Genomic DNA, 21,004 nt, shown 5'->3' on the forward strand with positions numbered 1-21,004 from the left:
TGAAACCCATATGTGTTTGAACATCCCATTCCAGTTGTAGTCTTCTGGGAAGGCTTTCCACTAGATTTTGGAGCATGGTTGTGGGGATTTGCTCACTCAGCCACAAGAGCATTAGTGAGGTGAGGCACTGATGTCAGACTAGCACATGGTTGGTGCTCCAGTTCATCCCAAAGGTGTGCAGTGGCACTCAAGTTCTTCCACACCAACCTTGGCAAACCATGTCTTTTTACACTGCACTTTGTGCATAGGAAAACTGTCATGCTGGAACATGTTGGCTACAAAATACAAAAACATTTTAGACAATTGTTTGCTTCCAACTTTGTGGTAACAGTTTGTGGAAGAACCACACATGGGTGTAATGGTCAGGTGTCTGCATACTTTTGGCCAAATACTGCATAAACACTTTACTTCATTATATGTAAAGTGTTTGGTGCCAGTGTTTACCAATGTAGCAAATGCCCTTTTAGTGTGGTTTCTGATGTTTCCTCAGAACAGAAATTGAGGCAAACTTAAAAATGCAATGACATGTCAGGACATTAACAGTACATGTGGCAGGAGATTAGATCTCAGCTTTATTGGCAGAGAAACATTCAGATCTCAAGATCACTTTCATGACTGTTGAAACAAAAATAGCAGTATCATCAATAACTTAGTCATTAGTAAGCAAAACAAAAACTTCTTCCAACACATTCCAAGTCAGTCAAAATCTTGGCAAAAAAAATAATTAAAAAACAAAAAGATAAAATATATATAAAATAAAAAATGTGGTCACTTCTTCTTACACAGCAGACCGTTCACATGAATCCGACTGCTTTTGCTGAGTTTCACATTCTTCCTGTTTGCCATTTCTTTGTTCCTTTGTATCTTCACTGTTTTGTGTCTCTTGCTCACATGTATCAGAGTCCTCCTCATCCTCATTCTGCTCTTGTTTGTTCTCTTGGCCCACAGGTACAGCTCCTTTACGCTGGGGCAGGACGGTGAAGAAGGCCTCCTGCCAGTCACGTTTCTCCAGATACGCCAGCATAATTTCAAACACTAAGGCAGAAAAAAACATGCCAGCATGTTTATATTAAGGTGTAATCAGTGTCAGCTTAATTTAACATTAATTAACCTTTCAGCTTGTGTTGGTAATGGTACCATTTAAAGCAGACATCATCATCAGTAGCCATACGAAACAATATCTTTTTAAATAATTTGTTGCAATAATTACATTTTCAGTAGATTAATGTGGGCTTTACTCCACTACCGGCTCTATTGCAGGTAAGAGTGTTCAAGAGATTGCAGCATTAGTTTAAAAATGGAAAAGCACAAGTGAACACTTTTTCTTGTTATGGGCTTGAGGTTCCTGTGCTTTACAAATAGCATGCTTCACAAGTAATATAATGCACATCTTTTTTTTTTTTTGCTAAATGTTTTGTGTTCCCCTGTGTGTGTGTGTTGGGGGGGCTCAGCCTAACCATGGTTGACGGCGAGCACTTTGCGGCTGTTCATCTTGACAAAACTGCCCAGTGGAAGTTGAGCATGAGCGATTCCAAGCTCTTTAGCCCGTTTAAAAGAGATTCCCTGAAACACATGACATAACAGAGTCAACATTTTGAGAGGTGGGAAAGTCTGTACGAAATAAATCTGAATCCTCCGATATTTCGTCCTCCCATAATGATATTAATATGTGGAAATACTGCAAAATACAGTAGGAATGCATTTTTTTCCCCAGTCTGAATGTAAATACATTTTTTTTGGTACTCGTCGATACTGACACCAAAATAAGCAATCTACTTAGTATTACTTAATCAGGGCTGTTATATAGCTCTGTTTAGGTTTCCCCCTGGTTTCTATAGTGTCCATGAAATGTCCACATGCACAGCATGTATTCATTGACTTACACTTCTGTATATGATTAGCTGCTTGATTTAAATGAAGTGCATTAGCTAGGCTCATTAGTAGGATGGTTCCATATCGTATTATCCATGATATAGCGGTACAAGTCCTCCCCATGATAAGAATTTGTCATCCCACGGTATTGATGATATAGTTGATGACGTGTTTTTGCACTGCAATGTGGGCATTTCACACATAGAATGAGAACAGGCAGGGAGTTCAAAGCCTAGACAAGGAAGAAGAATTCATCCGCAAAAAAGATGCTTTGTGAAAGAAGTGGCTCGGATACAGAACCGGTATCAACAAAGGGTGGAAGCACATCAAATTTGTTCCACCACCTCAAGCAAAACACACTGACCAGAATATGAGGAAAGCCAGAAGATAGTGTTGAATGGTACGATTTTCATATCGTTACTTTTATCGTTAGCGCAAAAAATACCATGAGATATCGTGATATAGTTTAATTCTATATCTCCCATCCCTATTCATTAGTTACCTTGAACTAATGGTGGAGATCAGTTACTTACAAATTTAAGTAAAGTCAGAATCTTTTGTTGTCAAAGGCTGATAGTGGTTGATCATCAAGAACAATGTACTGGGTAAGGACAGCTGTTATTTTCACTGACCTAGGGTTGCCTGTAGATATTTTTTCTCACCTATCCAGATGTACTCATGAAATACATCCTGATTACGGTCATTTCACACTAGGCTTAGATCACATAGTATCAAGCAGTATGAAATGTTGGCACTGGCATTGTATCAGTATCAATGTACCCGATCCCAGTATCTTTATCAATGCATCCCTAATATACCTAATTAAATGGAAGGTTTTTCATAAAAATCAACTGAAAGATCAGTTTGTGCGGTGTGACCTACACATCTGGTAATGCATCACGTGTCCGAAAAAAAAACCCAACCCATGAAAACATCTGTATGTTACTGTTATCACACAAACACTGGAAACTAACTTTATGGTGGTTATGGTCCACCAGTCCTCCAATCACATAGGCTTTGGCCTCGTCAAGCTCCTGGAGTATGTTGGGCGAATCAGAGGTGAGATACACCAGATCCTCTTTGCTTAAGACTTCATGAAAAGGCTCTGACTTGATATGGACATCCTGCAAGAGTTAAAGAGAAGATGTGTACTGTCATTAAGCCCGGCACAATGGTGATTGCGATTAACAAATTGTTTTCTGTTCACTCTGACTACAAATATTTAGATAGGTTGAAGTAAATATTTAAGAATTATAAACCAGCCTTAAGCTTTCTGGCTTGTGTCACGACAATCCTTTCAAGGTTCCACACGCGTGCTTCAATTTGAACAAGAAAACTAATACCCAAAATGTACAACTGTGTCAACGTTTCACTTTTCAACAGTATTGGCGATCTTGTTCCCATTGGAAATGGGATTCCTTGTACTTCATCAAATATAGTCACTGGCTGTGGGAGCTGATTCAACATAGTGGAATACGTATTGTGTCCTGTGACTATATTCTATACACTAATGTTAAATTTGGATGTGAATTAACTGGTTTTGGTCACTTAGCTTACATGATTCTTGTCATTCTCCTTTAGCCTTCTTGTTTTTGTCTAGAGGATTGCAGACTGCTCGTAGTTTTTCTTTTCTTTTCTGCAGCTTTCACAGTAAATCCTTTAAACAGCTGTGCTTTAAAAGCACAGTACAATATTTCAAAAGGTGGTCACTAAGGTCACACATTTTGCTACTTCTACATCTCAACTGAACACTAAATGATGCTAAATGCTGCTTTGTCTCATTTATACCACACACTACAGTCACACGATATGACTTCTTGGAATTTACAAGTTATTTATAAGGTGGGGGGCGGGGTGGACGTAATAAACTGACATGTTATGAATAAGTTAAATTATCATTTTCAATATCAAAGTCCTTACCTTCCAGTTGACCCAGCCTTTGTTAATTTCATCCATAATTTGTTTCAACTGCCCAGCATGGCTTGTTATATAAAACTGTACGAGAAACAGTTTAAGAGTCAAAATGACACTCTTCTAATTACAATAAAGATATTATAGAACTAATATTAGAAGATAACCATTTACCTGGACGGGGTGTGCTGCTCGTCTGTTCTCTGCATAGCATCTCTGGATTTGCTTGTGAAGTTTCTTTACATCCTGAAAATGTCAATTTTGCATCTATTTGAACACTGCTTAATGCATGAGCCACTGAAATTCCATGACTAAAACTGACTTCAGAAACACTGGATAACTGGATCATGGATAAATGTTTGCACTGTGAGTGGAGCAGGTCCCACCTTGAGCATCATCAGACTGTCGAAGCTGCAGTCTATAACCAGACGGAGAGGACTGGGCTCTGCCTCTTTGCGAACACGCTTCCTGTCAGGACAGTCTGTTCTGTTCTCAGCCTGCGCCTGTCTTTCCAATTTCCTCTGCTGTTTCCGCTCCTTGCGCTTCTGCCTGTACGACCAAGGATGAAACACAGAAGTAGAAGGTAATACTATAAACGCAGAGGTTAAGAACGTAAGAACTCATTCATAAATATATTGTCCATCACTGTAACCAAAAGTAAAAGAAAATCACAAACTTTGCACTAACACAAGGTGGTTTAGGGAACATTTGCGTAAAGTTTTTGTAACCTTTAAATAACTTGAACCTCTTGGGTAACCTGCGATGATTCAGAGAAAGTTTGCCTACTGTTTTGGAAACATAGTAAGCCTTTTTTATATATTAATTTTTTTTATTAACATAGCCTAATTAATCACATTTATTATATATTATAAGCAGTGTCATATCTATTGTATAGCTATCAATGTCAATTTTGAATGGGCCATAAGGAGCTGAAACATTAGTTTGTGTTTACAAATAAATAAAACCTAAAAGCAACCTTTGGCAAAACTACCTTATCATATAACCATAAGAGAAAGTGGGGGTTTTCAAGTTCCCAAAACGTTTCAGGCACAGCAGTGACTTTGTCCTCCAAAATAGGAGGCTGTGGAATGGTTCCCAAAAATTACCGAAAAAGGAACCAAATGCTAATGTAAAGGAAACTCAGTGATTAGACTCCTTCTCATCATTTATTTGACTATTAATGCCGTGCTTACTTGCGCAGGTCTCTTTGTTCTTCCCATTGCTGTTGTTTGAGAAGTTTCTTTTTCTGTCTCTTTGACAGTGTCTCAGTTCCTCCACTTTGGACCTCCTGCTCATTTCCATCAGCTCGGGAATCACTGGCTGCCTCACAGGACATGATGCCGCTGCTAATTCCTAGTGAAAAGGTGTGAAAATTAAAGAAACTTACTGAAAACTAAAAGAAATAAAACAGAAACACAAGGCAGCCTTACTGATCGCTTATTAATAATAAACTGATGAAATAGTTAATAATAATTTCTGTATCACCGTCACTTTGTTCTGCTCGGCATTTCAGACATTTACTGCATCTGGGTTTTTTTTTTTTTTTTAATTTTATTCATGTTATTTCCTACCAAAACAGCGATTATTATATCTCTGCTTTACTATCATCACTAGTTAGCCAGCTAGCCTGACAGGTAAGTTTGCACTGTGTGTCAAAAATAATCCGGAAAACTGAAGTGAGCAATAACAATTTGTATTAAAACCTAAACAAATTGTAAATACAGGGAAATGCCGGAAAATGTTCCAGAAAAACTCCAATACTACATTAACACTTCATACCAAACTCCAGCTAGCTTTACCTTATTTCCATCCAAGCTGCATGCTTGGTGTTGACGTCATTTAAAATCGCCGGCGGTATTGAGAGAGCGTCATCAGCTGTCCGCCATGTTTGTGAGGGACTGAGCATCCCATTTTGAGGCACATGCTCTGAGGAGAAATGTTTTACAACTAAATAACTAGCTACAGTAGCTTACTAACAATTTTACTTATTGTGATCCAGAATCATAAGAAATACTAAATAAGAATGAGGTTTGGGATACAGGCCTGAATTTTCAGTGACTGTTTATATGCAAAGACTTGTAGACAAACTTGAAAACAATGCTGAGGTAACTTTATTGAGGTCAATTCGCAACCCATATCTGCCTGAAAGTGTTTGTTTGATGCCCATCCCACTGCCCACGTAACTTTACAATTAAAATCTGTAACATGAACTGTTTTACTGCATGATTGTTTCTTGGCATAAGGAGTGCATTGTGAAGCACATGGCCAGAATGTACTCACAGTTTCTGATTTTGAAAGTAATCAGGCATGAAGGTTTACATGGATATTATTCCTCTTTAAAAAAACAGATTATTAAAATGATTACCCAGCACATTCAGTTGGGCAAAAATTTCATTTAGAATTTGCCTCAGTCAATTTACCCTCTTCCATATGGGAGCCTGTTTCCACCACAATTAAGTAAAAAAAAAAAAAAAACAAAACAAAAATTCTGTAAGTCATAATAATGAGAAACTTTCTCTTAATAATGATAGTTTCTCATAATAATGACTTAACACCTCATAATAATGACTTAATATCTCATAATAATGACTAAACATCTCATAATAATGACTTAACATCTCATAATAATGACTTAAACGGCCTTCCATACTTCCAACAGAGGTGTTTTTGTGAGTATTTTGTATTCCAAATGAGCGATCAGTTGAATTATTAATGGATTATTGCATGTAAATGTGTGTAATGCATGTGATGCATGTAAATATATAGCTTTGAACCCAATAACAGATTAATTTGTACAGTGGAGAAGGGCGCACCACAACTTTTTAAACAAACCGAGTGAAATTAAGTAATATTACATCCAGGAGCTTTAAGTTTTGGCACCAGAATCCGTGACTGGTGGTGTTGAAACCTCCTGTCCACAAACAATTTAACATCGACTAGCCCTGTGCTTTCATACTGTAATAAAAAATCCTAAACAGTCAAACCCTCGCTGCAGTTAAGATTATTTATTGACATATTTTCCAATCGCTATATAAATCACCTATGTTGGAAAAGAAAAAAGGAAGAGTTGTCTATTTGGACTGTCGGGAATGCACTAAAGATATTTTAGGGATTAGTTGGGTGCTGTCCGAATTAATTTGATCCCTCTTAAATCTTGTCACAACCTTCTGACCTGATTTCTCCTTTTCTGCTTGCCCTCTGTGTGTTACATGATCTAGCTACACTCTGGGCAAGAGGCCAGGAGCCACAATAATGTAAGGGTTGAGACAGCATAACTTAGTTTATGATCAGCTGTACTGAGAGATATATACAGAAAGCAGCGTTTTACATGTAGAGATTTTTGCTTATTGCTATAGAGTAATATTGAATTTGAGTTTATGTGCTTTACTTTGCTTATAGACACTCTTAATGTAGGAGATTGCATGTCAAAACCATGTACAATAAAATATGCTTAAGGCACCCATTCGATTGTGCTGGCTGTCAATGCATATAAAACCATATAAAACATATGTCTACCATATAAAACATTGAAAACTCCTGTCTGTTTGACTCTGTTATGTTTTGGGTTGTGCTCATATTTAATCCTTTATTGCATAAATTATTATAAAGCACAATCAAGATTTTTAGATGGTTTTATTATGCAAATATGGCATGCAAAGTTATATTAATTAGGCATGTTTGTGTATTAAGCAACACTTAATGGAAAAATCAGGATACATCTTATACATCAGATATATTTCTGACAATTGTTTTTAAATTAATTTTCACCATACATTAAAGGGTTAAGAGAATAAACTAAGATTTAGTTGCTTGGAGCATTTGAATATTCAAACATAAATCATTTGATACAGATGTATTTATTCAGATATCTGAGGTTTCATACAGGGGTGTCAAGTCCATTAATTATTCTTGTCTCTATCTGTTACTGATACTCTGGATCACTGCCTGGACTTGAGTGGCACAGGCAGATGGTGAGATGAACAGCATTCTGTGCATTCTCAATTACAGAGCTGACTGCAGTGAAATAACCACAGCTGAGTATTCTGGTACATTTGTTTGTTTTGGACACTGCATTGTTCCTCTCTTCATTTTAATGCTTTTAATACTAGTACAAATCTGTGTCTATATGACACAGAAATGGTAGGAAAGATACGCTGATTTCAGACATGTTCAGTTTGATCGAAATCCTTTTTATTTTATTGAGGCAATAACTCACTATAAAAATATACGATCTACAAGTCATAGACATGGGAGTAACAAACTGGTGTATTCATTTTCAAATGAGCACTTCACTACAAATTATCATTCTGGTTCTCCCATTTCAACAGACTTTACAACCATTGAACACTGGAGACACTATCAGAAACTGAATGCTGGTTAAGGACATGCATGCTTGGGAAGGTGTAAAATAAACCATATGTCCAAAAGTATGTGAACACCTGGCCATCACACCCATGTGGGCCTTCCCAAAACTGTTGCCACAAAGTTGGGAGCACGCAATTGTCTAGAATGTATTTGTATGCTGTAGCAGAACAATTTCCCGCCATTCGTGAATACACAAAGAGAACTCCATGAAGACACAGTTTGCCAAGGCTGGTGTGGAAGAACATCAGTGCCTGATCTCATTAATACTCTTGTGGCTGAAAGGGAGTTCCCCACAGCCACACTCCAAAATCTAGTGGACAGCCTTCCCAGAAGACTGGAGGTTATTATACCAATTTTGGAGTTCAACAAGCACATATGCCTTTGACGATCAGGTGTCCACATACTTTTGGCCATAGAGTGTATCTCATAAAATTTTTTGTAGTACCAAAATCTCTTGCAGTTGCAAGCCACACTAATTATGCATAATGCATTGATTAATTTATTGACTGAGACAAATTTTGGAAAACTGCATTATTTTATTGAACAAATTACTGTATGTTCTCAAAAACAAGCAATCACTCCAAGAACAATTTAATATTTTTGCAACAATAAAGACATCTTCTGGCACTGAAAGGTTCCTCCTTTTGCATTCGTTTCACTTGTAACCCGTTCATTATTGCTTTCTGATGACAGTACTTCATTACTCTTTTTCTCCTCTTTCCCGTCTGACACAATTCCACTTACCCTCTCAACATGACTTTACTTAGTCTAACTCAGTCATTTCAGTCTCATTTGAACATTAACTACATAGAAAGGCTTCAAAAGAAACTGTGGCTCTAATAATGGATGAAATATTACCTATTTGATGTTAGTTTGCTAAATTAGCAGCAGGAGCATCTTTAAAAAAAAGTATTCTATATGGCACTTTGAGGCACTATTACTAGAATTAAACTAAATTAAAAACTCAATTATAAACCAAATCCAAATATTCAGAGATACTTCAAACAAAAGTTATTACAGCACAGCGGACTGACCAGCAGCTCCGACCAGATTTTAAGAACTTGGTGTAATAACATGTGACTAAACTAGTTACACAACTACTACAGCATCGCAGGAAAGCAGAGGGTCCAAATCCTTAATAAATAGAAATTTGAAATACTAAAATTGTAAATTTGTTACCTGATAATTGTATATTCTATCGCTAAATGTAGATTTTAGTCCCTCTTACAGTTTTTTTTTTTAATACAATAGGGGTCAGTACACTTTTTATGTAATTGAAAGTATGAATATTAAGCTGTAACTGTAACTATAAAGCACATTACATAAAATCATGCAGATACCGTTCAAGAGTTTCAGTTAATGTTCAAGTCAAATATCAGAATGGCAGGAAAATGTGATCTCAGTAACTTTGTGGCAAGGTGTTTGGTGCCAGACGAGCTGGTTTTATTATTATTTCAGAAACTGCTGCCCTCTAGTTTCTGAAATACTCAAACATGCCCGTCTAGCACCAACCACCACGGTCAACGTTACTGAGATCATGAAATGTTTCCTCGTTATGATGTTTAAACATTAACTGAGGCACTTGACATGATTTTATCTACATGATTTTATGCATTGTGCTGCTGCTACATATTTGGCTGATTGGATATTTTGCATGAATGAGCAGGTGTGCATGTGTTCCTAATAAAGTGGTCAGTGAGTATATAAGCTAATTGTATTGATTTCTGTATTGGCCAATTTCTAATTATGTCAGGTTGTATTAGAGGTGTTCTTCAAGGTGTTTATGTAACAAAACTGCAATTGAATGACCACCAAATGTGCAGTATACCTACTCTCACTGTGAATTATGGCATTCAACAGGTTAGAGAATAATCCAGTAAAGATCATTTTACCTTATATCCCATTTCCTTATTAAGAACTATTTTACTTTTGGGCTTTTATTACCCCTTCCAGAAAGGCTGAGGCTAAACACTCAAGCTCACAAAACCACCTACACTTACACAAACCACATAAATTGCATTGGCACTGTGATTGAGATACATAGAGGAGGGCTGTCCCCTAAAACATCTTGTTCTCCACCATATTAATCAACACAAACCTCTGTATGTGTTTTATGATGGATCGCACAGTACAATGAGCAGCAAAACATGACATAAATATACAGTACCATATTGTACTGTAATCCAAAACGCACTGAATCTAAAATCACCCCTTAGAAAAGAGTAATGAAAACCAAGTCATAAAACAGTTCAAGAAAAGAATATGGGATATAAGGGCAATTATTTTACGCTTGTCAACCTGTTGATAGTTATATTCACAGTATCTTTCAAAAAATACACACCTCTTTGCCTTTTTGATTAACAAAAATGTCACACTCAATATTTTAGTGATTCTTTCAACAACCTGAGGCTATATTCACAAATAATCATATCTTATCTCTTAAGATCTCTCCTCAGTGACACTAAAAGTTCCTAACTAAGCATTTCTTCTTAAAACATATTCATGAGGGGAACGTTAACTAAGGAATTCCTAAACCAAGAGAACCTGTTGCTATGGATGAATATTGTCAGTGACGTATAATGTATGTCAGACGACAAACTCCCAATGCACATAAAAAAAAATTTCAGATGAGAGTGTTTACATACATGAACGCAATCCTCTAAATGCTCACATCAAAAATATTTTGGGCAAATTTTCAGTATAGCCTATACCTGTGTAGTAATGACAGGATTTTTATTTTTTAAGTACATTTTAATTGCAATATTTAGAATATTTACACATTTCTTTTGTAGCAGATTATACTGTAGGGCAGGGGTATTAAACTATAATTTGTGAAGGTTCAGCTACACAAAATTCCTGAATGGTGACAAGTTATCTTTTAATACGTAATTATTAATGATTAGTTAAATAAGACAATTCAAAGTGGTCATGCTTTGCTTCTCAGTGGTGCTTCAGGTTACTTTTGACTAGCGCAAAGTCTCTGAACAGACACAGTAACTTTTTCCCAGTTTTCTTTAAGCAAGTTAGTTAAGCAAATCATACTAGAGAGGGTCTATACAATGAAGAATGAGTAAATAAAAATCTATGAAATTCTGTAAAACCCCGCCCCCTTTCAAACCTACTATATCTAGCCCTGTAGCTAGGCTCTGGTCCGATGATCTGCTTTCAGCTAAACAATTTACATTAAGTATGTGATTGGACACAACAGATTATCTCCTAAGAAGGCCATGCTGGTTTATGAAAACTAGAGTCGCTTTACTACAGTTTTCAAGTACTCAGTTCATTAGGCTGAAAAACATTGCTGGGTCCACATACAGAACACAGTCCGCCAGCTCATGACCCCTGCCATATTAATAACCTTAACATATAACATGTAAAATAATATAATCATATCTATACAACAATTAGCTCACTAATTTGATTGGTCAGTTGATTGATTTCCTATAACCACACTGGAATCTTTCACTGTGTGAGTCACTCCACTCGATTGTGTTCACCATGTAAAATTCCACTTCCTAGTTTGAAACAGTTACTATAGTAGTGTTAGTGATACTACTAGCAGATATGGTAAAAGAAACTGGCAGACATGGTATAAGATACTTTTCAGGATTATAACGTTTGGCTTAAAATATGAAAGCTCATCAATTGAAGATGAAAAGGAAGAAGGGGATGCCAATTTCACCCGAAGCACCTTTAACGGGAATGTACAAATCAGCGTGAGCTAGCTAGCGAGCATGCTATCAAGTTAGTGTGGCTTCTTCAGGATCTTTTTCCACTAGCGGAGCAAAAATAAACAGAACATTTGGCCGTGTTGTGTCTGAAATGTTGCTCATATTAATGTCACTCATACTCAGTATTAATTTCTTATTTATAGGACTGTTGTATAAAAGCAATATCGCACTTGCAATCGTGCGGTTATATTGAATATTGGCGCTCACCATGCGGTGAATCACAACCATGCCGATGTTCAATATAAATGCTCTCTTAAATATAATATAAACATATAAAAGAAAACATATTTGAGTTGTCAGCGTATATATTTTTGTTTTCACAATGTATGAAATTAATGATTGTTTCATTCTAAAATTTTTATTAATACTTTTTGTATGACGTGCAATTGGTTTTCATTTATGAGTTTATCAGGAAGACCTGTACATCAGCCAATTACAGTCGATATTTACTTGAAAACTGCTGTCTTCCATCAGTGAATTTGTAATAGCAGTCTGGAGAGTGTATTCATTGTTTGATGTAGTTTGATGATATATGTAGTTCATCTTAGCTGTATAACTGCAATGTTCATGTGGCAAAGTAGCATTTTGTAAATTCATGCCATTAATTGCCGGCAGCAACCATTTAGGATTGTTTGTGATTCTGTTTTAGTGAATTTTTACACTATAATGCTTTGTGAATTACTCTTAGACAGGAAAATAAATGTTTTAATATTAAGATTTTTAAGAATTTCTCCAATATTGGCCAGTTAGAAGACAGGTCTTGCTTTATGACTTGACAATATTTAATAGGTGACCCAATGATTTGTTGCTTTAACCTGAAATGCTATAGCATTAAGCCCTCACTCTCATTTTCAAAACCATTTCATCCAATCTCTCATCCATGTTGCAAAAAAAAAAAAACTATACAAAAAAAAAAGACGTTGCATAGTTGCACTGCAAACAGAAGACATAAAGGATAAAGAATTACATTACATGACAAAGAAAGTGATGAATGATAGTGGTAAGGCTCTTCCTGTTGAAGGAAATCATGGACAATCATTACATGTGTCAATGAAAGAAAATAGACACATCAGATCTTGGAAGTGCTGACTGGACGTACTATAGGCAGCTCCTGCATGAAACAAAATAAAATATCAGATAGTGTGAAATATGACTTAATTTAATCCAGTCCTACATGAATGTGTTAACCACGGACATATCATGCATACCAATGTGATCTGTATAACACCTAGTGATTGAGCTGGTGTCAACATTTAAACTTGAACTTGAAACATAAACTGGAATTCATAGTCTAGCAATCCATTTCTCATGATTAGCTCTGATGATTATATGACATTTAACATTTTTAGCTCTTATCACTTTGCAGTCTCAACTGACTGGATGTTTGTTTATCTAATTTCCCTGAGGCAGAGGTGTTGTCTGGCCTGCCTTTCGGTTCTTTCCCTTTAGCATAAGGGTATCCTATAAAAAGTCTGACCCCCTCTTACCCCTCTCCCAGCCTTGATATCTAGTAGCAGCTGGTCCAGCTCTGTATCAGCACAAATTCTGACCTTTCTCTCTCTACGCATACTACAACTCTGTATAATAAGGATAGGCATTTTTCATATTTGTTTAATATTTGACTGAGCATTTGCTTATACACTGGTTTCTCCTGAAGGCTATACTGTATATGCAGATGAAAAATAATAATTTAAGTAGTTTATTTGCTCCCTACCTCCAAGCAATGTGTCAGTAAATAAGCAATAGTCATCTGGGACCCCCAGTGCAGTTTTAAATAGGGAAAATGCAGTAATGTTTACAGCCATGTTTTGATGTTTGCTATGAACGGAGGTTAGGATACAAGCTCTAAATAACAGGAGCTACAGCAACCATGGTTGAGTTACTCCACTATGAATAGACACCTACTACAATTTACAGCAGTGAATATAAACAGTCACATAAGCATAGTGTACTGAGTCCCAACTGAGCTGTTTAAATTCCTTTACAACTTGTGAAGGTCAACATAATAATTCCTCCTCTCTTTCAAAAAAAAAAATCTTAACATCATGGGTAATCAAAATGTTTTTAAATGATTCTCTGGTATGGTACTGAATGCATCTCATAAAATTGATTTGGATAATGTTTCTGATAATAAATGCATGCTAACATACTTACAATGAAAGGTAACCATTTACTCTCTACACACTCATAGAAAAAAAAACCTGAGAGTGTTAAACTGTACCTTACCTTATCGTTAGGGTGATACCCTCAAGGATACACCTTTTACACTATTAGTACATATCGCTTACCTAAAAAGGTACACTATATCCATATTTCCATTTCAAAGATACATATTAAAGGTATAAAAGATAACAGGATCACACCAACCACATGAAAGGGTACAGTTTAGTACCATTTTTTTCTGAGTGCATGATTTTTAACCAGTTCTTTTTTTTTCTTTCATTTTTTTTATTCCCTTACTATACAAACCCTGAACTTTACAATTAAGTTCATTTAAAGTGTCAGTTTACATTTAAATGGATTTTTTTGATACTGTATAACTGTGAAATTTTGTACCACAACACTTATTGGTTTTCAATGAGGTCTCAGAGATTGTGCTCTAAGCCAGATATACACTCTACAGGGTGTCCCAAAAGTCTTCATACATAGGGGATATTAACTCTTTTTAGCAAAATGTCTGCCAAATTTTTCATACTTAGTTAATATTATATATATTTTTTCAGATAACCTTTAAGAACACCTTTGACAAAAGAAGAACGTACTGAAATCATTCTCATGGCTGGTTCGGGAAGCTGTCCCACGGTTGTGATGGACTTTAACAGGAAACATGGCAAGTGTCATGACACATGACACTGCTGCCAAACTTATTAACAAATTCAAAAAGACTGAAAGTGTAGCGGACCAACCAAACACCCACTGACGAAAGCACAACTGATGTGGTGCCGGGGGACATAGTCCCCTATATATGTATGGAGACTTTGGGTCAAGAATGCATACATCACTAAATTAACTACAGATTTTTCATATTTATGTAGCTTCAGTGTAGTTTCTGAATAATTCATAGTGGTCACTTAGCAACATACTCTTTAATGAATTGCTGAATATTAAGCTGAGAATCATGGGGTTAAAACCATGTAGTGAATAAATCATCAATATACCTACTTTCATATTTTCACAATTCAGATGCCTTAGTTAATCACTTAAACTTTTCTTGGTTACTTGGCTCAGGCTTTGGAAGTTCAAATACAACATATAATGGGTCATGTTCTGTAAGAATCTCATAACATGAATCTTGTAACATGAAATGCATTTGAATATTTCCTTTCTTTAGAGCAGGAAGAAAATTGTCTGTGCATGTGTTTTATCAGCTTTTTAACTATTAATACTGAATTCTGTTCTTTTAACACTGGAACCAGCAGATGTTGTGCATCATGTAATGACTACTATACTTAATTACTTTACTCACATAAGGTGAGTTGGTCATCAGTGGCCTTGGGGGGAAAACAAAACTCTACAGTACAGTTTAGAAATGTTGAATATCTTTCAATATTCACTGAAAGTGGACACAAATAAACCCAAAGCTATGGACTCATGTTCTACATTTACAGCATTGAGCAGAGACTTTATGCAGACTGACTTAAATAATTAATTAAAGCATGTGCTAATGTAATGCTACTTTACAGAAGACCAAATTTAATAATAAAACTTACATTATAAGTGACCTGACAGTTATCTGTGCTCCACCACAAAACTCATGGTGGTACCATCAAAGGATGGAGGTGCGATGATCCTGGGCCCTTGCTGGGAGGTGATGCTGATGACAGGCACTTTGTTGTTTGCCGCCCTGCCAGTGGTGACATGCTGAGTACCTGGATTTAAGTGCAGAAACTTCCCAGAAGGCATATAATAAGGGCTTTCCGTGTAGGTTCCATCTCCCTGCTGCCCTGTATGCGATTCGTCTCCTGCTTCCACTTCTGATTGCATGGAAAGCTGAGACTGAATGGTCCGGGCAGGAATCACTGTGGAGGCCATGTATCCTGGGTAGAACATGTAGGTATGACCATAGCCTCCAGGGCTAAGTGCAAGAGGGGAGATAGGCACAGATACAGGGGTTATGGGAGGGTGTTGTGGCATGGGGACATCAACATACTGCCCTGTTTCTGGGTCATAAAGTCGTCTTGTGGCTGGTTGGACAGGTGTGTCAACCAAATAATAATTTCCAGTAGTGGGATCCAGGAGCATTTTTCTCTGGGTGGATGGAAAGTGGTCTGTGGGGACTGGAGATGGCTGCACTGTAGGAGAGAAACAAATTACCTGTGGCTGGGCTGCGTGCATGGTAATAGGCAGAGGGTGATGGTATATCGTAGCAGTAGGGGTATCTGGGGAGCGTGTCTCCATAACAGTACTTGAACGTTTGGGGGGCTGATGACTGTCTCCGTGACTTTTGTTGTTGCTGCTGTGTACCATGTGAGATTGTTGGGCATAAGGTTTCACAGGTATGGTTACGTAATTCTCTGAATCAACCGAAGACGTAAACTGAACTGGGGCAAATCCAGCCCTATTTGATTTGTCTGCATTGCTACTTAGATTTTCTCTCCTCTCCGTGACTAGCTTTGACTTGGTAATACCTGTATTTAAAGATACTGGTGGATTTGGAGAATTACGGTTTTTCACAGCTATAGAACTAACAGATGCTGAGGATGAGGCATGCATCTGCAATGCTTTAACTGAACTTGTCGTAACAGGCATGAAAGATTTCTGACTGTGGCTTAGGCTAGAAATGTTCTTATTAGGAGTTCCACCAAGGTGCATCACAGTTTTGGTGTCCTTTCGTTTGTCATGGATGGCAGGAGTGTGTGATGTTTTAAATATTTCCTTCTCTTCTTTTCGTGTTGATTGCTGTCCAGCAGTTACCATCTTATCTGGGTTTGAGAATGAGTCTCGCCTCATGGTAACTGATGAGGAACTAGTGTTCCCCTGGTCTTGCTCATCACCTCCGTGATGCTCATTACTAAGGAGTGAAAGCACATGGCTGTCTGTTAACGGTTGTGGCTCAGATTTCCTCTTCCACTCATTTTTGTCAAACACGTAAAGCTGTTCCATGGTCTTAACAGCAGCCTGAAGTTTTTCCAGAGCAGCCATCTTGGAATCAGCCTTTTTCTCACCTGGGTCACATACTTTCTCTTGCCTCTTTGTGGTGGTTTTTGTCTCAATTCCTAATTCAAGGGTTTCCTCTTGCTTTATGTTGGCTAAATGCACATGGTCAGTTGGTTTGCTTATTTGTGCCGAGCCCGTATTGATGCCATCTATTGTCTCCTGAGGATGTGACCCATCAGCCTCTAGGATATCCTCAACTGGTTTATGATCCGAGGAATCCGAGAGTTTTTCTGATTGCTTTGCATTGTTATTTGTATTCACCGAATGACACTTAATCACGATAGGGGGAAGGGTTGTCGGATTCCGATAGGCGTTCTGTTTGGAGGTCTTGTGCTCCATGTCCGTGCTGTTATTGTCCAAAGATACAAAGTGATACGAGCTCTTAACCAGTTTGCGCACATCTCTAACCTGGTGTATTGGCGCTTGCATCTTTGCCTTGTCTCGAACATCTCTAACTGTGAAGTGTGGGATTTTGTCTGAAGAGTCACTCTTCAGTGCAGCAGTGAGCGCTTGGTATTTGGGCTCATCGCTTGTTTTCATCAACCCGCCAGCACTAGAGCCTGTACCGGGAGTGAGGAGCTTAGCGATGCTCAACGGGTCGCTCCGGTTGTCTCTTAGACTCCGTAAACTTATTTTAATTTCTGGCGACTTCGACGCTCCAGGTTTTTGAGCGGCGTCTGATACATACAAAGTGTCCATGCTTCTCTTTTCTCGGTTACAATCCGCGCTCGGTTCAGGCTTCTCGTGCTCTCTCTCACCGGACACTATTTGGATGCTCGGCACAAATAAGCGCGACATTTTTGTAAGCTTGCTGCTCGTCGAGTCCGTTTGCTCGTTTTTGCGCTCAGTCTGAACTTCTGGCTCTTCGTCCCTCCAGCTTCTGAAAGCGCTATTTTGGCTCCGAATCAGTGCGCCTCTGGACGCGTCCGCAGCTCCTTTTTTAGTGTCGAATGCCGCGCAGTTCTGAGACTCTAAATTGGTTTCCGATGCGAAGGCGAGAGTTTCTTCGTGGCGCTCGTTGGCCTTGGCGTCGCAGGATCCGCTGTCTCCGATGTCTCCGAGTTCGTCTAGGCACACGATACTGAAGTCGGAGCCTGTCTCGGAGAGTTTCGAGCTTTGTCTGTGAAGTCCTTTGAGCACAGCTTTGTCTCGGTGCGCTTCGTGCTCGTGACTGCCCGGCTCGCAGATCTCTCCACGCTCCATCTTGCGCTCCTGCTCGAACTGCATTTTCTTCGAAATTACATTTTTTAGTATGCTCGAAGCAAATATGGATTTCTTGTGCACGTCCTCCATGGCTTCTGAATTGCACGGTGGCTTGCTGTGCGCCTTTTGCCGAGGGTTTGTAACCTCATCTGCGGAACGTGATCCTCCAGCGGTTCGGGCGGATTTCACGCGCCTTTCGTGTGCATGCGGACCCGCTTTAACGTTGCAGCGAAAATTCAGCGTTTCAGTTAGCCTTATTACCCCGCTCTGAACCTGTCCAATTTTGCCCATGAGCTCAATTTGTTTTGTTGACGATGCGTTTTGGGGGTTCACTAGATTGCCGTTCAAGGCAAATATCTCGACTGGGGGCGCCCTTCTACTGGTCAGAGTTAATCCCGTTATCCCTTTACTATCCGTCCTTTTTGCCAACTGAAAATTAGACGCGGCATTTTGATGGACCACTATATTGTTACCGCCTCCTTTAGACACGTTTACGTTGCCATACTTTAGATCAACAAGTGCTGACCACCTGTTGAGCCCTTTGCTGCGCTCTGAAGCCGAGGACTCGCTGGAAGTGCTGAAATTGATGGCATCGAGATACGGGTAGGCCAGACTTTTAAAAGCTCTGGCCGTGAGATTGCGCACTTCCTTGTCGGCATCGTCCAACTCACTGACAGCGCTGGATGTGCCGCTGGAGTACGCTGTAACATCTTTGCCTTTGTGTTTGTTTCCAAAGTGCAAACGCCCGGGCAGAGCAATCAAACACTTTGCGCCATCGCATACCTTTTCTCCCTTTGTGTCCTTTAAAACACAATGGCTCATGTCCCCAGCGTGAATGGCATGATGGTGCTGGCCTCCATCATTTTCTTGGACGTTGCTAGGTTTGTTTATAGCTCTGGAAGTGGCTTTGATTGACAGATGAATGTGGCCTGTGCTTTTGCCTTGGCAATCGGGCGCTTTCTCGTCTGAGGTGGCGCTCCTGGTCCTGTCGCTCGGCTCACTTTCTGCCTGACTGCATGCCACTGCAGTGCTCCTATGAGCCTCGCCCTGGTTGTTTCCCACCTGTCCTCCTGTGGGTTCATCGCTGTTGGCAGATGCGTAGTCCACGAACGAATAGACCTGGTGGTCGTCCTCGATATCCCAAGTGGATGCTGTTTCTAAATCGCAGTCCACGTCGTGATCGAGTTCGGAAAGATGAATTTCGTGCGTGGTGATGTAGTGAGCCTCATCATCGGCGAACCCATGTATGCAGTAATCCGCGATCACCAAATCCACTTCGTCGTCCGACTCGCTTTTCTCGCTGAGATACAAATCCGTGCGCTGTAAATCACCATCCTCGAGTACTTTGGTCTCTTTTTCCAAATGTTCCGGTGCTCTCTCCGATTCGAGCTCTTCGAGTAACTCGGGACAGTCACTGAGGTTTCCATGACTGATCCGTAGTCTTTCAGAAGAACCAGCTGTTTTTGTTTCTGTTGCCCCCTCTCTTCTGCCATTCTCCCAGCATTCCAGATTAACACATTTGCGCGCGGGACTGGGCAGATGTTCCGCCGAAGGAAGCCGGACGCACTGAAGGGTGTCCTTCTGGCCGGGAAAACGTACTTGCACCGCTTTCGTCTCGCCCAGTTTCAGGTCTAGCAATTCGTTCAGATCTACATAATTCGAGTCCTTTGGAGCCGCCACGACGCGTAAAACTTTGCTGGACAGCGCGCAGTGTGTGTCCCCGCCGTAAATCAGTGCCTTCTCTGATACTGCCATTGCTTTGTGATGAAGGACTTGGTTGATTAGAAGATTATTATTTTTTTGCTTTTATGTGGGTAAATATTAGAGACACTATTCCCCAGGAAGCCCTACTGCTCGCCCCTGTTGTACAGTCCTAGTGGAGTTGTCACTCTGCGTAGATTTTCTTCCCCACAGTTGTCAGCGTGGCGCTCCAGACTCTCATTTCAGATGGTGACACGGGCAGAACAGACATTCCTGAGCCCAGCCGAGGGGCTTCTAAACGATACAGACAAATAATTTTTACATTTTGCTGGATGTAAGGTCATAGACTAACTTAATACCTTTATGTAAGCTGTCCTGGCGCTTCACTTCCATTACGTAGCCTATTCTGCTGCGGTGCCACCTGCCTTTAATACGCATATCTACAAATATAGAGACGGTGACGAAATGCGAAAACGGCTATTTTAAACTAGGATGTTGTGTCCGGCGTGTTTTGTTACATCCTGTGGACAAGGCCGAATCTCCAACACAACACTGTTTTGGACCAAAAATAAAACCTGAGTTACAATAGTCCACGTTCAGGGCGCTTTAATAATAATAAGAAGAATAAGAATAACAATGATGATGATGATAACAACAACAATAACAACAATAATAATAGCCTAATAATATACCACAAGTAAAACGCCTCTCCAAAATGACGTGATCTGATGGAGGAAATAGTCACAGTCTAAACAGAGTGCTACAGCATGGCAACATGAGAATGGATTTATTCAGTCCAATGCGCATAGGAATTCTTTATATATATATATATATATATATATATATATATAGGCCTATATTACGTAAACAGTACACTCCTCAGTACACCAGACTAGCCTGAATGAGTGACTGATGTGCTGAAGTTTAGAAACAAGAACGAACTTGTGTTAATTCTGTCAGATCAGTATAAATGTGAGTATCTCGCACAGACAAACACACAACGTTTTCAAGCGAAAACCGGCGATTTTTGCGAGGAATTTCAGCACCACAGGCGGGGACAGCTC

At 39.0% G+C, this 21,004-nt stretch overlaps 2 protein-coding genes across 3 annotated transcripts; both read right to left on the bottom strand.

The window, feature by feature from the left end:
- Positions 1 to 549: 549 nt before the first annotated feature.
- On the bottom strand, positions 550 to 7,245 carry trmt10a (tRNA methyltransferase 10A). 2 transcript variants are annotated; one of them, XM_053628864.1, is made up of 8 exons: positions 5,583 to 7,245; positions 4,977 to 5,136; positions 4,170 to 4,332; positions 3,958 to 4,029; positions 3,793 to 3,867; positions 2,847 to 2,996; positions 1,458 to 1,563; positions 550 to 1,035 (listed from the first exon to the last, which is right to left on the bottom strand). In XM_053628864.1, the coding sequence occupies exons 2-8, from the start codon at positions 5,117 to 5,119 to the stop codon at positions 779 to 781; spliced, it is 966 nt and encodes a 321-aa protein (XP_053484839.1). In that variant the 5' UTR covers positions 5,120 to 5,136; positions 5,583 to 7,245; the 3' UTR covers positions 550 to 778. The 2 variants fall into 2 exon arrangements, with proteins under 2 accessions (XP_053484839.1, XP_053484840.1); XM_053628865.1 differs by lacking the exon at positions 5,583 to 7,245 and adding an exon at positions 5,269 to 5,318.
- A 2,270-nt stretch (positions 7,246 to 9,515) lies between these two features.
- On the bottom strand, positions 9,516 to 19,994 carry c7h4orf54 (chromosome 7 C4orf54 homolog). Its single transcript, XM_053630112.1, has 2 exons — positions 15,590 to 19,994; positions 9,516 to 12,990 (listed from the first exon to the last, which is right to left on the bottom strand). The coding sequence occupies exon 1, from the start codon at positions 19,992 to 19,994 to the stop codon at positions 15,609 to 15,611; it is 4,386 nt and encodes a 1,461-aa protein (XP_053486087.1). The 3' UTR covers positions 9,516 to 12,990; positions 15,590 to 15,608.
- Between the last annotated feature and the right edge of the window lie 1,010 nt (positions 19,995 to 21,004).

The sequence above is a fragment of the Ictalurus furcatus genome, chromosome 7 (genome assembly GCF_023375685.1).
Source record: "Ictalurus furcatus strain D&B chromosome 7, Billie_1.0, whole genome shotgun sequence".
Taxonomy (NCBI): Eukaryota; Metazoa; Chordata; class Actinopteri; order Siluriformes; family Ictaluridae; genus Ictalurus; species Ictalurus furcatus.